The sequence below is a fragment of the Lissotriton helveticus genome, chromosome 5_1 (assembly GCF_964261635.1).
Source record: "Lissotriton helveticus chromosome 5_1, aLisHel1.1, whole genome shotgun sequence".
Taxonomy (NCBI): domain Eukaryota; kingdom Metazoa; phylum Chordata; class Amphibia; order Caudata; family Salamandridae; genus Lissotriton; species Lissotriton helveticus.
In genome coordinates this window covers 119,111,787-119,136,013 of record NC_136065.1, presented here as the reverse complement: position 1 = coordinate 119,136,013, position 24,227 = coordinate 119,111,787, and the positions used below count along the sequence as shown (strand labels likewise).

General features: G+C 46.1%; 1 protein-coding gene across 1 annotated transcript in view; it reads left to right on the top strand.

Annotated features, from left to right (window-relative positions):
* LOC144753010 (beta-1,4-galactosyltransferase galt-1-like) overlaps nucleotides 1-23,140 on the top strand; it is a 42,884-nt gene extending 19,744 nt beyond the window's left edge. Inside the window, exon 2 of the mRNA XM_078640818.1 lies at nucleotides 20,764-23,140. Coding sequence (XP_078496944.1) covers nucleotides 20,778-22,217 — 1,440 coding nt within the window. The 5' untranslated portion in view covers nucleotides 20,764-20,777 and the 3' untranslated portion in view covers nucleotides 22,218-23,140. The remainder of the gene's footprint in view (nucleotides 1-20,763) is intronic.
* The last annotated feature ends 1,087 nt before the right edge of the window (nucleotides 23,141-24,227 follow it).

Genomic DNA, 24,227 nt, shown 5'->3' with positions numbered 1-24,227 from the left:
TTTTTTACAGAGTTTTATATAGCGCGAACTAGACCCGAACTGAATCGGGTATCAGAGCGCTTTACATAGCACCAGTTACGTTACATGAGGACACGCATTCATTTTAGGCACAGGGAGATTAAGTGATTTGCCCAGAATCACAGGAGGTTTTTGGCGTCGTTACCGAGACTCGAACCCAGATCCCCAGGTCCGAGGTCGAGCGCCCTGGCTGTTAGGCCAGCTCCAGTTCAATAATACCATTGGATATACCGGATCCAAAGATCAATACTAGATGGAAACTTAATCCAGAGGTCAGTAAAAGTGGGGAGACCAATTATTTTGACACCAAAATAACCACTGTGAAATGAATCTGTGTGTACTCTGGCAATCTTTGACTGCTAACATTCAGCAGAGTGACGAGACACAGGAGGGCACTCCTTTAAATGTATATCTCCTGATCTATGGAACTCTCTCCCACTGGAACTTGGATCACAAGAGGAATACCTTCTCTTTCAAACATATTTAAACATATCACTCTGTGCTAGAATGTCTGCACTAACTGTCATTTGCTCTGCTTCTCACACCCCTTTATAAAAGAAAGTGTCTATTTTTATGTTATTTTTCTTTAATAGCAAGAAGCTTTCAATGAATCAATCAGGGGATTGTAGAGCGTACTACTCACCCGTGAGGGTCTCAAGGCGCTGGGGGGAGGGGGGTTTAGTGTGTCAGTGTGCCGTAAAATAAATACATCAAATGAAACCTGCACAGATATGAAACACACCAATGTTATGTTGACATGTCCCCTGCCTCACACAATCTGACTTTACACAGAGGAGGTCAATTTGCCAAGCCCCTGGAATCCACCTTTAAGACCCTGGCCATTCACATGTTGCTAGCTTTCACTATTTGAGGCAGCTTTTCATTTTGATTATATCTGTGGGGTTATCAGAAATTGAATTGAATTGATCAGTAATCAAAGACCCACATTTATATGAAGGCAAACTGTTATTTATAAATTAATAAATCATAAACATTTTACTGTGAAGATGTATATTTTTATAAATGTTATAGGGAAGGGTAAGAACTTTAGATTCTCATTTGAAAGAATTGCAGACATTTTAGAGAAAAAAAGTAAAATTCCTGATTGCTAGCAAAATCAAATCTTTATACTTCTAAGTGACTTATAGAATATCCTTGTAGAGCACATTTTGTGTTTGCCCTGTTTCCTGCTTGGGCACTTGTATATTTCTATATCAAATATGTTATGAATTGATTTTCCTCTCCAGCACAAAGGTTGGCAATCAACAAAATGTACTTGTTAGACCTGTCAGCGTTAGTGTGGTCTTCCCCCAAATGTTTTGCCTCTCCTCCTCCATTTTGCTGGATCTATTTTAGTTTGACTATTGTCAGGTGTCATCCGGGGTCCACATAGCAGGTATATTTTACCAAGTTGTGTAGAAGACAACCGGGAGAGCCACTACCCCAGGCCTCTTGATCCCTTTGAGTGGTGGGGGCGTAGGGGGGTCCTCAGGTCTTCTAAAGGTTGCTGTGAACCCTGCTATGCCTGTGTATTGTCTGTTAGGAAATTACTTGGAACACACTGCCTGGTGGGAAGTGGAGCTCAGTTCACAGCTGGAAATGCTAGGGTTGCCTAAGTGAGTCTGTGGGACCACAATGTCTATGGATGCCCGGGAGGAGATTTGAGAAGGTCTGGAAACCTGGAAGAATGGCCCAGACAGCAGCCATGAAAGGAAAGGGCAAAGGGCATTGGGAGCCGCACGGGTGGATGGGGCACCAAAGGAGGCCTCTCAGGAGCCTACAGGGGATTACATAGCCTCCCTTGGTACCCTGGCTGAATTTGCAGGGTGGCAAGTAGAAGGGGGGACCAACAGTGGGCTTTCCGAAGAAGTGGTTTCAGACAGTGGCACCAAATTTATGTCCTCATACTTCATGTTTGTGGAAGGAATGTGGGGTTACTTATATTTTCTCCATACCCTACCATCCCCAAACAAATGGGCATGCTGAAATATTCAACAAGACCCTTAAAGGCATGATTATGGACCTGCCTGAGCCCATGGGGCGGAAGTGGGACATCCTCTTACCATGCACACTCTTTGCTTATGGAGAGGTGCCATAGAAAGGAGTGGGCTTTTTCCCATTTGAACTTCTATATGGTCATCCTGTCAGGGGACCTCTCAAACTGGTTAAAGAGGGGTGGGAGCAAGTGTAGGAAGCTGGCTCTTTATATACTATGCCAAAGTGAGGTATAGTGTAACTGTGTCCAGTGGAACCCCAAAGGTAGGCAGAGGTAAAGTTAGATAGCACCTTACTCTGTATTTATGGTAGTGTGGTCGAGCAGCAAGGCTTTATCAGAGGATAGTGTTAAGCATTTGTTGTACACACTGAGTCAGCAAATGCATTCACACACTCAAAGATTGAACTTCAGACCAATTGTTTTTGTATAAAAATATTTTTTAGTTATTTTATTTCCTAGAGCCAATCAAGCCTGGCACAGGTAAGTGATAAATACTTTGCAGTAAATATACAGTTGTAATACAGTTTGGATTGTAATTGTATATGCACTTTGTTTTGACCTACATCGTCATATGGCCCTTACTGAGAAATGCAATGCTTTGTAAATGCAGTACATATACCTTAAATGGGCTTTTTAGTAAAATTACAGGCAAGTTACTTTTGAGATTACTTTTCTTACACAGTGTAGTATACCTGGATACTACACTGGGGTATTTCCTGTAAACAAGTAAGTAAAATTGTTTTGTTAGTGCTATTTTAAAAGAATTTCTTTAGGTTTTCCAACTCCCCACTTTTCATAGAAAAACAGTCAATGTTATCCTATGGAGGAAACTTTGTTGTGGGAGTTGGTATTCTGGGGTTAGTCTCAGGGCTCCCCCAGGTTCAAGGATACACTCTTGTTACACCCTCAGCGGCACTAGGGCGGCCGGGTGCAGAGTGCTGCGGCTCAAGTTATCCAATGGCAGATGGGGGGCCTCCGGTTTGTGGCTGCTGACGAGCAGGCAACTGGGTTGTGAGAGCAACGCTCCTGGACTGAAGCTCAGGGCAAATGGGGGTTTAGGCCAGCACAAAAGATGCACCCTCAGCAGCACTGGGGCGGCCGGATGCAGAGTGCTGTTTTGGCGTGGGAAGCCCTGTAGCTTTCAATGGGGAGTCTCCGGTTTGCAAAAGCACTCCATGCTCGGGGATGAAGGTCTTCTGGGTACGACCACCACTTCGAGAGGTAAATTGGGATGTTGGGGGTTGCCTAGGCACCGTCGGTTGGGCCATCGAAGGTTGTGGGGTATCGTGTTCAGGGGTGCCTTTCAGGGTCGGATCTTCTTACCAGGCCCTGGTCACGGTTGGGTAGACGTTCTGGAATTTGGCTGGAGCAGGGCCGGACTGGCATTTGTGGGCACCGGGCATTTCCCTGGTGGGCTGGAGGGGTGGGGGCCGGTTTTGTGGCCGCAGGGGGCCGCTTTTCTTACAGACTGCCGGTTTTGTAGCAGCGCTGCAAAATCGGCTTTCTGTTAGAAAAGCGGTAGCAGTGCTTTGCGGGTAACAACCCCCTCCCCTCCCGTTACCAGGGCCGGTCGAGAAGCAACCTGCCAGGGCTGGTTGCTGGTCTCAGTCCGGCCCTGGGCTGGAGGCTTGAGGCAGGTCAGGGATCGCGGGATCTCGGTTCAAGGTCGCCGGGGAGACCTTCCCGTGGTGTTTGCCCACTCGTTCTCGGACCGTGGATGCAGAATGGGGCGGATTCAAAGTTTCCGGCTGGGGCCAGAGGTTGGAGATTAACAAATCCGGTGTTCACCTGAGACACAGTCTTTGTGGTTGAAGGCAGGCAGGTCCTCCGGGGTTTTTGAGGTTGCTGGCTGAAGAATACACTGGGATTTCACAAGAGCAGGTTCGAGGTGGAGACAGGCCAGTAGGGCTGGGGCCAAGTCAGTGGGCATCTGCCTCTTGTTAGCTTCGGCACGGCTGTTCGGTCCTTCTTCTGCTTTTCTTGAAGTTGGTTCTTGTCTGACTTCTTGGTTCAGGGCAGCCCCCTAAACACTGTATTTAGTGGGCGTTTTAGGTGTCTCGAGTTCAGTAGCCAATGGGCAACTGACCTTAGGGTGACTACACCCTTGGGTTGCTCATCCCACGTGGGGGTGTGAGCACAATCCCTAATCCTGATTGGAGAGTGCCTGGCCGAAACCGGTCCCAGGATACTTGTTTCCGGTCCAGGGAAGACATGGCTTGGCAGTTCGGGTAGGACTGTTCCCATGAGGCACAGGGTCAGACTGATTTGCATATGGCCATGTCTAAACTGGGGTGGTGGAGTGAGCTAAAGAATGGGGATGGATTAAACCCAGATCAGTTGACTGGGGGTGAGTGTTTGATTTGCTCAAATGCTCCGTCCATCATCCCCTTTGGTATCGCTTTGTTCGCCCTAAGTTGGCAGGGTATGCCCATACGTGGGTCCCTTGCTCACTTTGCCACTAGATTCAAGATAGCCTGGCTGATGAGGGTTATGAACCCAAAACCGGTCCCAGGATGCTTGTTTCCGGTCCAGGGAAGACATGGCTTGGCAGTTCGGGCTGGACTGTTCCCATGAGGCACACGGTCAGACTGATTTGCATATGGCATGTCTGAACTGGGGTGGTGGAGTGAGCTAAAGAATGGTGAGGGATTAAACCCAGATCAGTTGACTGGGGGTGAGTGTTTGATTTGCTCAAACGCTCCGTCCATCATACCCCTTTGGTATCGCTTTGTTCACCCTAACTTGCCAGGGTATGCCCAGACATGGGTCCCTTGCTCACTTTGCCACTGGATTCAAGATAGCCTGGCTGATGAGGGTTATGAACCAGAAACCGGTCCCAGGATGCTTGTTTCTGGTCCAGAAAAGACATGGCTTGGCAGTACGGGCTGGACTGTTCGCATGAGGCACAGGGTCAGACTGATTTGCATATGGCCATGTCTGAACTGGGGTGGTGGAGTGAGCTAAAGAATGGTGATTGATTAAACCCAGATCAGTTGACTGAGGGTGAGTGTTTGATTTGCTCAAACGCTCAGTCCATCATCCCCTTTGGTATCGCTTTGTCCGCCCTAAGTTGGCAGGGTATGCCCAGACGTGGGTCCCTTGCTCACTTTGCCACTAGATTCAAGATAGCCTGGCTGATCAGGGTTATGAACCCGAAAACGGTGCCAGGATGCTCGTTTCCGGTCCAGGGAAGACGTGGCTTGGCAGTTCGGACTGGACTGTTCCCATGAGGCACAGGGTCAGACTGGTTTGCATATGGCAATGTCTGAACTTGGGTGGTGGAGTGAGCTAAAGAACGGTGATGGATTAAACCCAGATCAGTTGACTGGGGGTGAGTGTCTGATTTGCTCAAGCGCTCCGTCCATCATCCCCTTTGGTATCGATCTGCAAAATGGCGGCACTGAAGAGTGGGTTTCACCTCGCCTCCCCCACCTGAGGGGTAGAGTTGGCAGAGGTGGGCACACTTTCTGGGCTGGCTAAGTTTTCCCACCTGTCTTCCCGCTGAAAAGGAGGGGAGACAGGAAGGGGGCCTGCTCCTGATAGCAGGAGAGGCTGGGGTTCCCATTACAAAGGCTGCAAGAGCTTTGAAGCTCCCTGCCACAGATGGCTCTTCCTGGCCTGGGGGAGGAGTGAACACCTCGCCCAGGAAAGGCTTTGTTTCTGGGCTCATGGAGCGAAGGCTCCCACCCTAGGGTCCAGAAACATGTCTCGTGGTGGCAGGCTGGTGTGGTTCAGTCAGGGAACCCACCAGAGGCTGGTCGTTTTTCAGAGGCATTTTTCCTTAAATCCCACACTGGCAACAGTGTGAGTTTAATGTGCTGAGAAGTTTGATACCAAACTTCTCAGTTTTCAGTGCAGCCATTATGGTACTGTGGAGTTCATAATGACAAACTCCCAGTACCAAATATTCTTAATGGCAGCACTGCACTTACAATGTCTAAGAATTGACTTAGACACTGTAGGGGTACAGGGCTCATACATCTGTACCCTCACCACTGGTATAGTGCACCCAGCTAGAGGGGTGACTGATCCATGCCAGGGCAGTGGGTTGTAGGAATGGCACACAGGGATGTGTGCCATGTCGACTCTTCACTTTGTTCTACACCAAAACATGCAGCCTGCAAAAGCAGTGTGTGAGTGTAAAGGTACAGGACCTCGAAGGGTGGCATAATAAGTGCTGCAGCCCTTAGAGGCCTTCCCTAGTCACAGTGCCCTGGGTGCCTGTGGTACCATTTACCAGGGGCTAACCTGTTGCTAGAGAGTGCCAATTGGGTGTACAAGGTACAGTTTTTGGGTAAGAACACAGGTCCTGAGAATCTAATTGGCAGGGACCCTGGGTCTGTAAAATAAATGATTCTAGTGGGCCTGCAGCACTGAATGTGCCACCCACTTAAGTAGCCCTTAAAACATGTCTTGGGCCTGCCATTTCAGAGCCTGTGCGTGCAGTTTTAATTTGCCATGTCGACCTGACAATAAACCTCTTGCCAGCCCCGAACATTCCCTTTTAATACATATAAGTTACCCCTTGGTTAGGCACTGGACAGCCATGAGGGCAGCGTGCAATGTATTTGAAAAGTAGGACATGCACTTTAAAGTTTTACATGTCCTGATAGTGAAAAACTAAATTCGTTTTTCACTTCTGCAAGGCCTGTCTCTCCCAAAGGATAACTTTGGAGTTGCCTTTTACATTTTACAAGAGTAATGTACAGACGGAAAGAGATAACTGGTTTATGTTTGGTCTCTCTGGAATCCTAATTTAAAATCCTAATTTATGGTGAAGTCATATTTTGAATTCTAATTCTGAAAATGCCACTTTCAGAAAGTTGCCATTTTCTTGCCTTAGCCTTTTTATGTGTTCAACCTGTTTCTGCTCACATAATATTGGATGTAGTTGGAAGTTGGCCTTTGTGTATTCATCCTAGACAGACACACACAATGGGGACTTAGGTGTGATTGGATGGACGAACTGGCAGGCTGGAAGGGAGGAGCAGGGCTCAGCCGCACGTACACGTGAATAGGCTGAGACCTGTCCCCACACAAAAAGGCTTAACAACCCTGCATTTTCATTTCATCCGCATGGAGCCAGGTAAGGGGAGGCAGGGCATTCCATAAAGTTCAAAGCCACTGTCTTGAAGCTTCTCCCACCTTACTGAACCAGGGCACCAGTGCTTAAAAGTAGCATCTCAGACACCACCACTTCAGTATACCTCTGGACCTATGGATAATCTGCCAGAAAGAAGGACTGCTGTGCTGCTGAAAGGACCACCACTCTGCTGGACTGCTACCCCGAAGGACCTGCTGCCTTGCTGTGCTGAATTGCTGCCCACTTGCCTGGGGAAGAAGAACGAACCTGAAGCCATCTTGAACCCAGGATGCCAAGTCACTCAAAGGGCTTGTCTGCTGGCCTCCTGATATCAGCCTCAGGGACATAATTCCTACACATAACATTATTGTACTCCTACCCATAACTAAAGTAAATCAACAACCATTTCCACTGTGAGAGTAGACTGTGAAATATTTGAATACCCACAAACAAGCAGAATTGTCAAAAATGCCTAGGACAGTCTAACTGGAATGGCTGCACCACGACCCTGAAGTAAATTACTCACACGAAGAGTTTTGTGTGAGTACTTCTCTTTACGACTGTAAATCCACGAGGCTGTACACGTGTGTTGGACTTGGGCCTTAGGGCAGGTTCACCCCGAGACTTTTTGCTTGAAATGGTGACCTGGCAATGGTGATTTTTTGGGTTCTGCGCACTTTCACTGTGTCCCAGTGGAAAGTGCGTGCGCACTCTGAGTGCATGTGCTGAGCTAGGCCTGCCCGCCCATAGGAATGCATGGGGAATGTATGTGTCCCTGGTAGTTCCTGATGCGTGGGGTGTACAGGCTTGAGTCTGGTATGTGTGAACTCGTGAGAGTGAATGCTGCGAGATGGTGTATGCAGCATGTATGTGTCTAGTAGGGAAGCGCCATTTCTAGACATGGCTGTACGTGTGCAGTGAGGGTGCTGGAGTGTGATTGGCTGGAGCTGGCTGGCATGCCAGGCTCCAGGAAGTCTGGATGGGTCTGCCCGGTGGTGAGTGGGAGATTAGCATGAGTGATGTGTGGGAGGAGTGTACCTGTGTCCTGGATGCGCTGGGTTTTCCCCACACAATGCTGGCTCCGCCCCCCTGTGGTGTGTCTAACGACCCTAGCCCTGCCAGTGAATAGGGAGGGTGGTTGAGGTAAACAGAGTACTCAAGAACCAGCTGCGACTGGTTCCGCCCCCACCCTGCACCTTCAGACAAAGGGAAATGGTGTATAAAGATGGGGCTGTGTCCCCGCAGAAGTTGTTCTCTTCCAGGATCCTGAGGGGGCTGCTGCTGCTGCTGGGCCAGAGGACCGCCACTTGGACTGTCTCCCTGCCTGGAGACCCAGTGAGCTGGCTCTGGGCCCAGCCTTGCCCCCCCTGCCTTGCTGAAGGACTTTGCCTGGATTTTTGCTGGCTTCCAGCGCCTGGAAGCGCTGCATCTTGACCCATAGCGCCTGGGGGCACTGTATTGGCTCTCTAGCACTGAGAGCGCTTTACTTTTAGTCCCTGGAGCGCCTGGGAGTGCTTTTGCTTTGCTCTAGCACTTGAGAGCGCTTTATTTTCTGTTATAGCGCTTTGGAGGGCTTGATTAGCTGTTACAGCGCTTGGGAGCGCTTGATTTCTGAAAGCCGGTGCCCACCCGGCATTCTCCCCTGTTTTGCGGGCTGCCTAAAGAGATTTATTTCCCGCCGAAGCGTGATCCCTGGTGCCCCCCAGCCCCTCCTTAGGGCCGTGACCTGATCGCCTGGCCGCCTCCCGCTGAAATCACTGAAGCCCCACAGATCCGGAGGACCAGACTCCCCCTGTGAAGCTTGGGAGCCCCAGACGCCCGCCCAGCTCTGTGCAGAGCCGCTGTGTGCCCCGCACCCGCCTTCACTAAAGTACTGTACGGGACGTACGCTTGCTCACGCTGGATGCGTGAGTATTGGTAGGCCTCGGGGGTACGCGACTCACGCGAGATGCGTGAGATTTGGTAGGGGTGGTCGATTTCTCCCTGCTAAAGCGCACAGAAGCGCTACGAAGCGTCCAGGTGGCATTTTTGTGTAGAGCCCGAGAGGCTCAGGGGGCAAATATTGATCTAGAGTCTCCAGAAGGGGGACTCCAATGTTGGGGGCCACATTTGTTGATCAAAGCCCACGAAAGGCTCAGGGGCACAGTTGTGTTGGTTACTAGAGCCTGCGAGGCTCCCACCTTGCCCCACCTTTTGCTCAGAGCCAACAAGAGGCTCAAGGGGGCATATTTGTTTTCGAGCCTAGGAGAGGCTCCAGGGGCATTTCTGGTTCTGGAGCCCTGAGAGGGGCTCTTGAGTGCCCACATTGTGTTTAAGAGCCTGAGAGGCTCTGAGAGGGCCATTCGTTTTGTGAGCCCAGAGAGGCTCCGCAGTGCCACAGTGGTGGTTCTTGAGCCAGAGAGGCTCCAACGTTGCCCTAACTTTCCCTGCACCAGTTGCCCAGCACTTTGTGGGCAACTGCTACGTTTAGGCCCGGACATTGGGACACAGGGACAGTCACAGGTGGTGACTTCTGAGTTTTGCGCAACTGTGTTTTATTATTACACCTCTGAATGAATGTTATGCATTGCATCATGTGTTATGTGCTTACACCCCTACAGGTATTGTAATACTTAGGTGGTTGTTTTCTCCCTAGTACAGGTGGTGCTAGTGAGGTCCTGTTACCAGTAGTTACTGGTTGGGTGCTATGTTATGCTAAAGTAATTTTACATTCCAAGTGCTATTTCTGAAAGTGTTACTTCTGATCCCTGACAGTGGTCCAGGTGGCCCTGTCTTGTAAATATCCCCTGTAAATTCTGCCCGTGCCCCTGGCACATTGTAAAGTGTGTGTTTTATCTAATGTGTTTTGGTGTAATACAAAGGCTATTTTTTTTATATAACCTTGTGTGGAGTTTCCTTTGTGGTGGGCCTTTGGGTGTTGTTGCTGGGGTGCATGCGCAAATACTTAACTTACATCGCCTCCAAGTTTAGCCTTGCTGCTCGCGCCACGTTACCTAGAGGGTGAGCAGGAGTTATCTTGGCGTGTAACTCCCTTGCCCTGACTTGGTAGTGGTGGTCTCTGACTGACTTTGGCGAAAGCCCTGGCCAGCCGGGGATCCCATTTCCAACAACGTGGAAGAAGGCAGTTCGAACCCAACACCATGAGTGCACAGTTCAGGATGTGGGCATGTGGTGTGCTACCTGGAGGCCTAAGAGTAAGTTTATAGGGAAGGCATTGAGTTAAATCCAGCCATTTTGAGCATTTCCTGAGGAATATTGTCTGGCCACATGATAGAGTGGCCATGAGTTTGCTCCTGATTGTTCGCATGGGTGTGCTCAGTGTGGGACCCAATAGCTTACTAATTAGGCACATAAATGAAGCATTTAAGGCTATGGCTGTGATTTTCATGGTTGTCAGGTGCCATTTGGAGCAACCGCTTTCATCCAACCACATGCCAAGGTATTTATACCCACTAACACGTTCTAGGTTACTAGAGTTTAAGTACCAACAACCTTTTTTGTGCTATTATGATCAAAACTACCACCTTGGTCTTATTGTTGTTTATGCTCAGATTATGATTTTCACTGTATTGGTTAGTTTAGTAAGCTTTCTCTGGAGATCAATTGCTGTTTTGTCTAAGATCAATGTGCATTCTGCATACTGCAGACTTGTAACTAAGTGACCTGACAGTGTAGGGGGGGGGGAGGAACCTATGTTCTCCAATGCTGTTCCCAAATCTGCTACATAAAGGTTAATGAGTTTTGGGTCTAGAGCACAGCCTTACTTACTTACTTACTTCTGGACATTGAACATATTAATCATTTTGGGCCAGATGTAGGTAATCCCAATTTACCTATTCTTAAATACCGAATTTTACCGATTCGGTATTTAAGAAGAGGTAAATGAGATGTAGATACATTTTCGGTAAAAATTGCCGAATCGGTAAGATTCGGTATTTACCGAATCGGTAATTGCCATTCATTCCTATGGGCCTGGAGGCCCATAGGAATGAATGGCAATTACCGAATGGGGGACACATTCAAGGGTGCCAGGGTGTCACTTTGACACCCTGTTGCACCCCTGAATCGTGCTTGTGTGCAGATGTGGCACACATACATGCCCTAAGGGCATGTATGTTTGCCACATGGCACAGTTGAAAATGCACAGATTTACATTTTCAAAGGTATTCCTTATTTACCACCAACTTTTAGTTGGTGGTAAATAACGAATCCTAAAATGGGAAAAGCACTCATTTGAGTGCTCCCTACATTGCAAATTCGGTAATTTACCGATTCGGTATTTTAAGGAATCGGTAATTTACTGATTCCTTAAAATACCAAATCGGTAAATTACCGAATTTGCAATTTAGGCCACCTACATCCCAAACGTCCAATACCGGTCGGTAACGGCCGAATTTCGGTAATTTCGGCCGTTACCGACCGGTATTGGGCCACCTACATCTGGCCCTTAATACCCAGGTATTGGAGTTAAAACTGATAATCGCATTCAAAAGGCCTGAGAGGTTGTCCCATGATGCTAACTGCCCCCATAATTTACCACAATCTATATTTTTGAACGCTGTTTTGTAATCGATGAAGACTGTGAATGAAATGTTACCAGTTGTGGTTATAGATCGGTGTATAAACATTGAGAGTGTCAGTAGATTATCCTCAGTGCTGCAACCTTTTGAAAAGCCTATTTGATAGATATCATTATTATATTATTGTTCATTTATAAAGCACAACGTTCACCTGGCAGGCATCTTGGCGCTATCAGAGTTCATCCAAAAGATCAAAAAGACTGGAAACTTTCATTCTTGGTTTATTTAGGGTAGAGCCAGGTTTTGAGGTTTTTCCTAAAACTAAGTAGATCTCTGTTTAATCCAAGGGAGATGGGCCTTTGGTACCGCAGAAGTCTATACACTGACCGCATATAGATTTCCTTGGTTACCTACATGTGATGTTGTAGTGAAGCTGATGTTTTAAGTAATTTGTAAGGTCCAGAAGGATATCCTCATTTGTTTCCTTTTTCTGTGGGAATTGATGCTTCACTGTATCCCACCAACGAGACTGATTCCAGTCTCTTGTAAATACAATGCCCTAGTCCTTAATGAAGGTCAGGACTGCAGGGTCAGAGTTTATATTTCCGCATTCCACTGATGTTCTCCGTCCTTATTAACAGTATATTTGACTCACTGATTTGATGATTGGTTGGTTTGTTATTGAGCTTTCCGGGTTCAGGAGCGGAGTTTCAGTGGCAGGACCCATCTGCTTGGTGTTGATTAGGAATGCTCACCAGGCTCCTCAGCACGATGAAAAGTTTGTTATCACTTGGGGTAACATATTCTCTGAGCCCCACAGTGGTGCTTTTGTCTTCATAATGACTTTGGATATTAATGCAACCCAAAAATTGTGTGGATATCATTCAGTTGGTGATGTTTTAATGCCTTAACCGCAGCGGTTTTTCCGCTGCGGTGCGGGCGTTCTATTAGGTGGACGGCAGCACTTGCGAGGTAGTGCTCCCGTCGGCCAAAGGGCGACGGCAGCATGCAAGGGGTTAATAATAATTCCACAGTTCTGAAATTGTGTTTTGTTTTCCTATATTAGCCGACCAATATCTAGTCTATTAAATGTTTTCTTTGGTTGAATAATTTATTTCTCTGTTCTTAGGGGTTGAAAAAGCAACAAAGGTTAGATCTTTCAAATCTGTGTGTGTTAGTGATGGTAAACCTTAAATAGTTTAATTATGTTTCCTCTCTTTAGAATATCCCACAATAGAAGATTTGTTTAGTATAAGTCACCTCTGAATAAGTCGGGGGTAGGTTATTTTGATGCTTTATCTCAATTGGCTAGTTGACATATTAGGTGTTATGTGGGACATATCTGAATGTATTTGGGTATTTCTTACAATTTCAACAACATTAACTGGCAGAACTTTTATTTCATTTCCAGAACGCCCTCAATTTCAAATACACTATATTTTGCTCCCACCTTTCCTTTTATGTCATGCCGTCAGACTTTTCTGCTACTTGGCCGCATGTTTTGGTGCTTGCTCAAGATTCCTTCATGTCTTCACAACAGTTGGAAGTTTGCAGATTTTCGGTTGGTAGACTGCAAAATTCTACCTTCTCATTATTAACCCGTTGGCTGCGTCGAACGTTCAGCTGCAGTGCTGAACGTTCGAAAAACGGGCGGGGCACCTTCGGCCAACGGATGTGCGCAGCACTACCAAGGTAGTGCACGCGACGACCGCTGGCCGACGGCAGCAGTCAACGGGTTAACAACCTTGCCTTGTTCTTCCTCACGATTGAGGGATTTTCCTTCCAAATAGAGCCAAATTTAGGTCTTAAAGTAGACCCTTCACTGTTTTGGGGTAAATGAACAATGAGATCTAATTGAGTTTCAACTTTTTTCGCCCTTTATTGTAGGTCAAATATGGGGAACACCTTAATTAGAACAGAATAATTAAGATCATGTAAAATGCTGGTGTACTTTCTCTTGTATCTTTGTTCAATTTCTTAAGCCTATTTGCATTCTTTTTTTGAGAGTTTAGGTGAAAGTGGAGACTCTGTGTTACTGTTACTAAGTGAGGTGGATGTTGGATCAATGGTAGCTAGGATTGAGATTGCTTCTTAACCACTTCGGCGCTCATGACGAGCTCAGCTCGTCATGAGTTACGGCGCTCGTACGCTGATGACGAGCTGAGCTCGTCATGTAACGCGGCTTTTGAAAAAACGCAGCGCACAGCGGGAAAACCGCTAGCGCGCATGCAGTTAAGATTTGTAGGTTGTGTTCCAAGTAAATCTACCGGATCATGGATTTCTTCCTGTGGTTCTCCATTTGGGGTGATTAAAAGTTACCTCCTGATGTTTTTTTTTAAAGATAGTGGACGTTATCTAAATGTGAGCTAGAGTTCTTTCTTGCATTTGCCTATTCCTTTAAGTCACATTCTATGGTGTGTTTATCACCTCTGGTGGTTGAGCCAGTTTCTCTAACAGTGCAGAGCTCCTGGGGCCTCTATTGCGGTCATCCCGAAACCCGGGAAGGACAAGACTAAATGTGGGGCCTACCTCAGACACACCACAAATTATCTCTTGTTTCGGAAAAAGCTGAAGACCCACCTCTTTCCTATTCACTGTTAGGTCCTATTGCCTCAGTCTTCAGTAGTGTTCACTTGGTATAAGCGCTGTGATATCCCTCGGGATGAGTGTCGCGCTCTACAAAAACCATAAATAAATAAATACAAGACTAAATGTGGGGCCTACCACCCGATCTCCCTCTTGAATGTTGACCTTAAACTTTACACCGGGATCCTGGCGGCCCGACTGGCCCCCCACTTACCCGGACTTATAGATCTGGATCAGGCAAGTTTTATCCCCGAACGCCAGACAACAGATAACACCAAACGCATGCTTCACCTAATCGAGAAAGCCACTCGAATACCCGGGGAGTATATGATACTGGCGATAGATGCCGAAAAGGCCTTCGACCGTGTTAACTGGCCTTACCTAGAGCAAGTCCTGGAGAGAGTGGGGATCAGAGAAAAAATCCGTACCTTTATATTTAATTGTTATAGGTTCCCTACAGCTGTGTTCAGGGTGAATGGTTACAGTTCAACCAGTTTTAACATCGAAAGAGGCACAAGGCAAGGGTGCCCTCTATCGCCACTTCTATTCGCCTTATACATGAAACCCCTGCCGCAGAAAATACGGCAAAATCGGATGATCGCAGGGAATAAATTTGGTGGTCACATTCACAAAATTAGCCTCTATGCAGGCGACGTTCTAATCTCCCTAGGCACCCCTGAGATGGCTCTGCCGGCATGTATGGCAGATATAGATGCCTTCTCCCAGGTCTCAGGCTTCAAAATGAATACTGACAAATCCACAGCCCTAGATCTCTCATTATCCCCCCCCCATAAGAGCTTACCTACAAGGTCGATTCACCGTACAATGGGCGACAGATACGGTCCCATACTTGAGGATCCAATTGGCCTCTTCACTCCCCGCGATGGTCGCCACTAACTACGCCTCACTACGGGGGAAGATTCATGGGGAACTCAACCGATGGAGACATTACCCGCTCTCCTGGTCAGGGAGGATTGCAGCGGTCAAAATGACCATTTTGCCCCAGATACTTTACCTTTTCCGCGCACTCCCCCTGCGACCCCCTGCCGGGTGGATCAAGCAGACACAATCCGACCTAGCCCAATTTATCTGGAACGGCCGGAAGCCCAGAATGCAGAGTCTGTTGGTCACGCTTGCCCCGGAGGCGGGAGGATAGGGGGTTCCCGATCTCCACAAGTACTACCAAGCGTCGCAGCTGCGATACCTGGTTGAATGGAGCAAATGGGAATCAGAGAAACACTGGTTATTTCAAGACCAAGCGGTGGCGGGACGACCACTGCAGGAAATCCCCTTTCTACGTAAGGTCCACAGGCCCCCTAACCTGTACGCTTCCTACATAACGCGGGTTCCCCTGGAAGTGTGGGACGCCACTAACATCACTCACGACTTCACGACCTTCCCCTCCCCGCTTACCTTGCTGACAGACAATGCCGACTTTACCCCAGCACGGTAAAGAAGACCTTTGACCACAGGAAACCTGCGGGTTGCCACTGTTTATACCACATTTATGGAGGTGAGGGGGTCCTCCCCTTCTCCCAATTCAAACAAGAGTATGGTCTGTTAGAGACTGACCGGTTACGTTATTTACAAGTGAGGCACTGGGCGTTGCACCCGCAAGTACGCGCAAACGCGGACAGACCCCTTCTCTCATATGAGCGGTGGCTCATCACCCGCACATCTGATGCTAAACTCATTTCTGACCTCTACAGGATACCACGCAGACGCACACACACAACCCAAGCAGAGAGCGCTGGGAGAGGGAGTTAGGCAGGACCCTTAGCCATAAGGACTGGGAGGGGATCTATTACAGAGCCCGGCACTCTGCATACCATATGGGACTCACGGAAACGCTCACGAAGGTAGTGACATATTGGTATTACACCCCAGAGCGGCTACATGCGATAGATCAAAGTCGGGAGGCGACCTGTTGGCGTGGCTGTGGCCAAGTTGGCAACTTGGTACACCTGCTATGGGACTGCGTGCAGATCCGACCCTACTGGGTGCATGTGCTAGACGAAATAGACAAACACTTGGAAACAGATCTCCCACGCTTCCCGGCATATATCCTATTAGGGCTTCCTAACCCACTGACGTACCCCTTACGGTCCCGCAGAGGTAGGCACATAGCTATCGCATTGGGTTCTGCGATACAAAACATACTCATTGGCGTACCAACACCACACCTTCCTTCACTGGTTGGCTGCATCGACTATGGCATGTGCTCGGGATGGAGAAATTGTCGCTTACCTTGGTGGGGGAAGGAGATAAATATGAATATCTGTGGCATCCATTCATATCGCTATTGACCACGGAATTTAGGGAAATCACATGCCCCCGATACCTAAGACTGTTGAGACTTACGGAACCCCTGCAGGCAGATGGTTAACCTGAGCATAGCTATAGTGGCATTGTCGCGGGGAGGGACGCGCTGGGTGTGGGGTGGGTAAGGAGCACTAGACGGGCGGGAGGAGGGGGGGATTGATTTTTGAAGGGGGGAGGGATTTTTTTTCCCCATGTTTTATCATTTTTCCTTCTTAATCCTTCCACTTATGTACGGACACTCGAATGTTTGTTCCCCAAATGCTGGGCACAGGACTGCAATGGACATTATCTGAATGTATGTTTTATCACTGCACAGTCCACTGCTAACTGCAGATGGAGGGATTTTTCTGTTTCTGTTCTACTGATATCAATAAAAACTGTTAAACCGTAACAGTGCAGAGGTGAACAGTTGATGTTACTATCATTTACCACTACCTCGCCCAATTCACTAAATCATTCAATCTCCCACTTTTGCATCAGTTGCAATGGTCTATGAAGTCTGTCTGCACCTCCAGTTTATCCACGTGTATTGTCACTGCACAATTGTTTATGTGCAGGAAGGGACACCTTTTTGCACATATACAATCATTAATGGCGATTTAATGTGTGCTGCAGCACACATAGAAAGAGCAAAAAATTCGGAGAAATTAACAATTTCTCCTCGTATGGCCATTCTAAGACCAGGTTTTTACACTGCCCTAGCCTTGTGAAATATAGGGCAGTGTCAAAAACCTGAGGGTTTTGCGGTGGAACACCCAGTGCAACACCCATTGCACGCCCCTTTGCCGCAGCAGACCGCTCTGGAAAGGGTCATATTTAGAAGGTGCCCTTAAGCTATGTTAAATGGCTTAGCGCCACCTTGTAAATATAGAGAATGGCGCAACGCCACAGGAGCGTCAAAAAAGTGACAAGGGGGCATATTTACAAGCCCCCTTGTTTGTTGCCCTACTTTTCAAGGGTCCGCGCCCCCGCATTTTAAATAACCGATTTTGCGCTGTGGTCAAGATGTAGCCAATGTTGCAACTTCGAGTGCATATCCCCATCAGCCGGCTGCTAGTGTAACATCCTTAAAGTCACACAGCATTGTAGAACAAGGTGATTTAGTGCCAGAGAAAGTTGATCATTGAAAGGTCTGGACGCCGCCTCACCTACCAATGATGTGCAACGCTTCACCCCCTACTCCGGAAGACCTTTAAGGGGGAACTTACGCCTTGAGTTCTGCCCCCTCCACCGTCCCTGGTTAACCTGGCTTTACTCCTCCAGGACTTGATTTACGCTGCCTAATCATGGGCTTGTTTTACAAGTAAAGGCCACTGGAGGGCGCCAAAAGAAAAGGAAAGGAGCAGTGCACAATCCCGAGTTTCCTGTAGGCGCTCTCTTTTATTTATTTATTTTATTTTATTTATGCATTTTTATATAGCGCGGACTTTACCCGAAGGTGTCAGAGCGCTTTACAATAGAAACAGAACTGATACATGAGAAAATTCCATGTGAACAAAATACAAAAGCAAACGTTACATTAAATGAAGCAAAATTGACAATTGTGAGCCAGCAAAATACAAGAGGTAAATGACAATCGTGTGCCAACAAAATACAAGAGGTAGCAAACGGTGCATTACAAAAGTGACAATCTCTTCTGCTGCAAAGTGATGTCGGACTACTGTTCGAGCACGGCCACTCCCCAATTAATTTTCCTTTGTAATTAACGCACTTTGAGAAACTAAATAGAAGCCACATTTACATATCCACTGTTTCTACCACGCCCGGAGATGGGATACGGGATAGTGCAGCAGGGCAGTTTTGTGTCATGGATATGACGATCGCCAATGCTTCTGTTTAACCACAGTGCAGCCGGTGGCAGTTCTGTCCCATTTTCTGTCTTCCTGTGATGTCGCTCACAATAGAAGCACTCAGGCTCTAGACTCCGATTGCTGACATCTAAGAATGCATTCAGCACACTTTAGTAACCTGTAATATAGCACTTCGAGAACTGATACTTTGAGTAGTTTTCCTAGGTGAGTATCAATTATTGTAATTAAATCGGTGTATCTGAAAATACAGAAGGCATCTACAGTACCATATAACCCTAAATTCACTGGTAATGCACTTCAGACATGCCTAGTGCCTAAAACACGCATGCCTGCAGTATGGCTGTGGCAGGCCTTCACTGAGTGCAGACAGGACATACTCTGCCCTTGTGCTCTGTGTCCAGTGCCATGCCCTCACTACCCCAGGGCTAAGGGAAAGCAGCTCGATTTAAATGAATGAGCCGAAAAAATCTGCATAACTTGGGAAAAAATGAACAAGAGAAAAAAAGAGTCCTGTGTTCCTTCCCATGAATTGTTGCCTACAGGACTGACCTACCATTGACTTAACTCTACCAACGTTCCTATGGAATAGTACACATTCACAGGACAGCTGCACCTTCTCTTCAGTCTGCCCAATGTCCCTGCACCTAGCTTGGATTTATGCTTGAAGTTTTACAACTGCGTGGATACAAATGCTCTGTAGATTGAAAGTAAATTTAAGTAAAGTAATAGGCATCCTTGTGCTCTTTCTGATGAGAACATTCACCAGAGCATCCCGGAGACCATTTCACAGTAAAAAAAATGTAAATGTAGTGCTTATATAGCGCACGAATCACTCCCGAAGGGGTCTCAAGGCGCTGTACACATACCGCTGTGGAACCCTTCCTGGCCTTTCCCCAAGGTGAAGCCAGGCATCCCAGCGCTGTTGGGGCCGTTGTGAAGTTTAAGCAAGCTATTGCCCAGAGTTGCAGAGTGGGACCCATGATTAGAATAGGCACCGAGGCGAGAATTATCAGATCCGGGGACATTGAGCCCAAGACCCACTGAGGCAGGAATTGAACGCTGGTCCCGGTCCAGACCTCTGCATCAGGGTCTGCCGCTCTAACCATTGAGCCACACTTCTCCACTACCCGTAGACTGGTACTTCTAGGATGTTAGGTACAGCCAGTAGCCAGACACAGGCCTACCAGCCTCTCTGAGACAGCAGCATGTAAGGATATTGGGAGATTGCCAAACAGGACCATTTTTCTTCTGGTCTCATGTTCTTGTTGGCCCATGGCAGAGCAGAATGAAGGTAAGCGGGAACCAGGAGAGGTAAGAAATGACATGATCTCAGAGTGGAACACACTTGGGGCTCTGGCAGACACACCAGGCGTCCTTGGTCATGTCCAGATAGCATGAAGAAAGGGGCCTTTTCATGTAAGTGGGATAAGTATGTGTTTAAACTCAATCCAAGGATTTTCTGTAAAGCAACGATTCACGAGACTAAACATGTTTCATTTCTCTTCAATATACGTATGAGTATGAAAAGGCTTTATTTCGATAAAAACATATCTTAAAAGCATGAACATAAAATTATACTTTAACATCATGGAAAGATTTGATTATTCGACGACGTTAGCACCCAGGTGCCAGCTTCTTGCCAAACTTCTTAAAAAATACACATATTACATCACAGATAAAACGCAAAGTAGAAGAATAAGGTGATTGTGTTGGCAGAACAGCTTAATGTTTGAGGAATGGAGACCTTTTCAGCTCAAGGTATCTCATTTGTCGGGCCACATACAGCTACATCAGAAGTGGTGACCACGTGGCAGGCTTTCAGTTGTCTCTGTGAAAGGAGTTCATGATATCTTTCGGTATTCCAGTGTCTGAGTGTTCTCCTTATCTTACTACATCACTATGATTGGTAGTAAGGCCAAGAATTGAGGGACTATGAGGATAACCACATTCACATCTACAAAAGGTAGCTCTTCCAACCTTTTCTGTACTGAGAGCTACTTATGTTCAATGAAATGCAATGAGAGCTACTAATATTATTAGTGTTGTATAATCTCAATTCTTTACATGTATATTAATTCAATCAATCAGAAGCATTCTAATTTAATAAGCTGGGCTGCACACAGGTGTGCCTCAGGTGTGGAGAGCTACTGTTGCTCACAAGCTGCTGGTTGGAGACCCCTGGTGTCTGGTTCATGGTATATTAGCATTGATTGAGCTCATACTCTTCTCTAAAGGTATGAAAAACCTACATTTACACAGATCTTCAGTTATATCCTTTCACAAACACTTATGCTCCTTTAAAACAATGTGATTCTGGATTTTGGGGTTGTCCTGCATTTATCAGTATGGACAAAGGCTTAAACAATCTGAAACTGTACATCCAAGCTCTTCTTCTAATTGTATCTCACCTGTTTGTTGTTCCTTTAGGTAATTCCAGTTGAATGGACATTGGATTTGCAAGATCACTGCGACAAGCTGCAGCGACTCAATCAGAGATGAATCCCTACACTTCTGTCAAAAGCCTCTGCAAATGCTTTGTGATGTTCGTCATTTTCTTGACTGTGGTCCTGCTGGGTTCCATCTATCAGAATCCTCTGATGTTAGAAATGCCTTACGGCTACTTTAGGAAAAAAGTGGTCCATGCAAAATCTCACACGCTCATTCAACAGCAAAGCAGTGATTGTAAAAATGATGTGGTGGAAGGCACAATCACTCCAGTTGCTAGTAGCAAGACGTACGTCATTGCTGCATATTTGGATTTTAGAGGCGGCAGAAGTGTCCGCGTGCTTGGAATCACACAGCGCAGCGAGTATTATGAGCTCTTTTGCCACTTCTGTCACATCAACAGCACCTACACGGTTCAGGCTGAAATGCAGGTCCATGCAGACCATTTTAACTTTCCATATGGAACCACAGATTTGCTCTGTGATCTGCAGGAGGACCTTATCCCAACATTTGTATCGGTTTCATCAGGGTCTGAGTCGAGAGACGTGCCCTCTGTCGTCCCATATCTCAAAATCAACAACATCCGAGAACAGTTGGAAAATTCTCCTCCCACAGAATTTGAGTATGAATTTGTTGTGTGCATCTCAACTATGTTCGGAGACTATAACAATGTGCTGCAGTTTGTGCAGGCCATGGAAATGTATAGGATCCTCGGTGCACAGAAAGTTGTCCTCTACAAGACTCACTGCAGCAGGCTTCTCAAGACCGTCATCGACTACTATGAAAAGCTGGAGTTTGTAGATGTGGTACCCTGGCCAATCACCTTGTATTTGAATGTCTCCTCAGGCTGGCACTTCCCAGAGCATCCCGGAGAGCTGCACTACTATGGGCAAACAGCCACCCTAAATGACTGCATCTATCGCTATATGTACCGTAGCAGGTATATATCACTCAATGACATTGATGAAATCATTCTGCCTGTCAGTCACAAGAACTGGCATGACCTGATGGACTATTTGGCCAAAGACAGCTGGTTTTTTGGCACATTTATCTTTCAGAACCATGTTTTCCCCTCAACCAAAGAATATGAAATTCGATCAGCGCCCTACAACGACTGGAACCATGTTCCCGGTGTGGATATGCTACGTTTCGTCTATAGAGAGCCCAATATACCCAATGTGGACAACCCCACTAAAATGATCATCAACCCCAGAAGTGTGGTAAAAACTTCAGTTCATACCCCGCTCGAGTTTTATGGAGAACAATATTGGGTGTCCAGCGAGGATGCAAAACTTTGCCATTACAGAGCGCCCAAGCAGTCAGAACTTGAGAAGGAATCACTCATAGAAGACAGCATCTTGTTGAAGTATGAATCTGAATTAATAAAGAATGTAAATCATGTTTTGAGGGAAGTCCAACTTTTGGGTCCACTTTGATCAAAAAGAGGAAGAGAAACTCCGACAAACTCTTCTTTTAATACTCAGGATTTGGCTGACTGGCCTTAATGATCAGGGTAATTGATCTTGTACTGGGTACCCATGCTTACATGTCAATGTTTCCTGGATCAGTCAATCAATCAATCAATCCCATATTTGTAAAGCACACTAATCACCGGTGAGGATGAAGTATTCAACGAATAATAGACATCAGTCATCCTCCTGTATTTTGTGGACTGCAGGCAATGAAGAATTTTCTTTTATATATTTATGAAACTTAAAAGGGCAATAGTTTAAAAAAAGTCTTTGAATCATCCTTCAAGGATTTCGCTTTGACAGTTCTCAAATAAATGATTTTAATTGTTAGAATGTATTTAGGAAAAAATGAGTCTTATTTGAGGGTTACATATCATCTGGTGCCCCACAAATGTATTTAGGAGAAATTATTCTTATTTGAGGGTTACATATCATCTGGCGCCCACGCTGGAGTGGACGTGGTTAAGTAAGCACAGTATACTGTAAGAGTTCTATAGTTTTGGTACTTATTTTCTGTCACTGCCTCTCTAGTTTCTAAGTTTCCTAAAACCAGCATATGACCCAGGATCTGTTAATTTGGAAGCATGAATTGGTCAAATCTGTTTTAGAACGTTACTGGGATCCTGGATGGGCACACTTTTTTCTGAGACATTTATTTGCTGACTATTTACCCATCTACAATGCCGAAGGAAACTAAATCTTTTTTGCATCGTTTCTTTGCCCTCAGGAAAGGCTAAATTGCTTTTCCAGCAGCTGTGTAGTTTGAGAATAATGTAGTGCATAATCATACAAGTTATGCATGTTCACCATTGTTACTGGATTGTAGCTCATTCTCTGCCTGGCCTTCCATTCACATGGTTCTGGGGACGCCATCAACTGGACTAGAGGAGTCACCCTTTGAATGTCGTCATTGGTTTGGGAGGTTAGTGAAAGGTTTGCACATATATTATATTATTTCCTCGTAATTTGCCCAATCCATCTGTTCCACCCAGATGGGGGTGGGATAAACAATGGCCAGACAGCCCCAAAATATCCAAACAGCAAGTCATCACCATGCAAAAGAACACGCATCCCAGGAGTAGTGATGCTTGTGATTTGTATTTAAAGCTTTGGCAACCAAACCAATGAGGTTCAGTCACAAAGGTCTTGATCACAGTACATAACGTCATTTTCTCCTTGCCTTATAAAACCCACATCTGACCACCAGTAAAAACAAAAAAAAGTTGATAGCGGACTAACACATTACATTGCATAGTCTGTCTTCCTCTAAACACCGGCTGGCATAGTTCAGTTTAGCTTTCAAAATTCATCGTGCCTATTTTGGAGTAAACGTTTCATATTATTAAAATGCCATACGGCATAAAAATAATATCCATTTCGTAAAGTCAAAACATTAACTTCACTAATCATATTGGGTACAATGTCACTCACTGGTGTAATACATTTTAGCCCAAGTTGGAAAATGCTTTGTATTATTATATTTTTTTCAATACTGTGATTTCCCAGATGTTGAAACATCCAGTCCTCGATAAATAACAAGATCGACTGATTTTCAAATGATCCAATTTCATGACATAATTCTCATTTAATGTATCTCCATATTTCAGTGTTGGTGTTCTTTGAATTAAAGTATAATGCCTAAATAGGAGAATCATACAAGTCCCTGAATTCATTCAAAAAACAGAAACAACACAACTAAAGAAAAAAGCTATTACTAACTTTAACAAGCAATCTGGGACATAGTTATGTTTACTCTGGTAAATGCACTGTTAATTCTTCTGTCATATTTAGGCCTCTTGTTTACACACTCTCCAGGTTAATAATGTACCTAGACACCATCATACATGATGTTCTCTCCCGGTCTCCCCCCTGGGTTCACTTCCACCATATCCAAACCATAGTACACCGCCAGTGTCTAATCTGCATTATGAAATTCCTGCAAGTAGTGGGCAACAGTATATTGTATATTGTTAT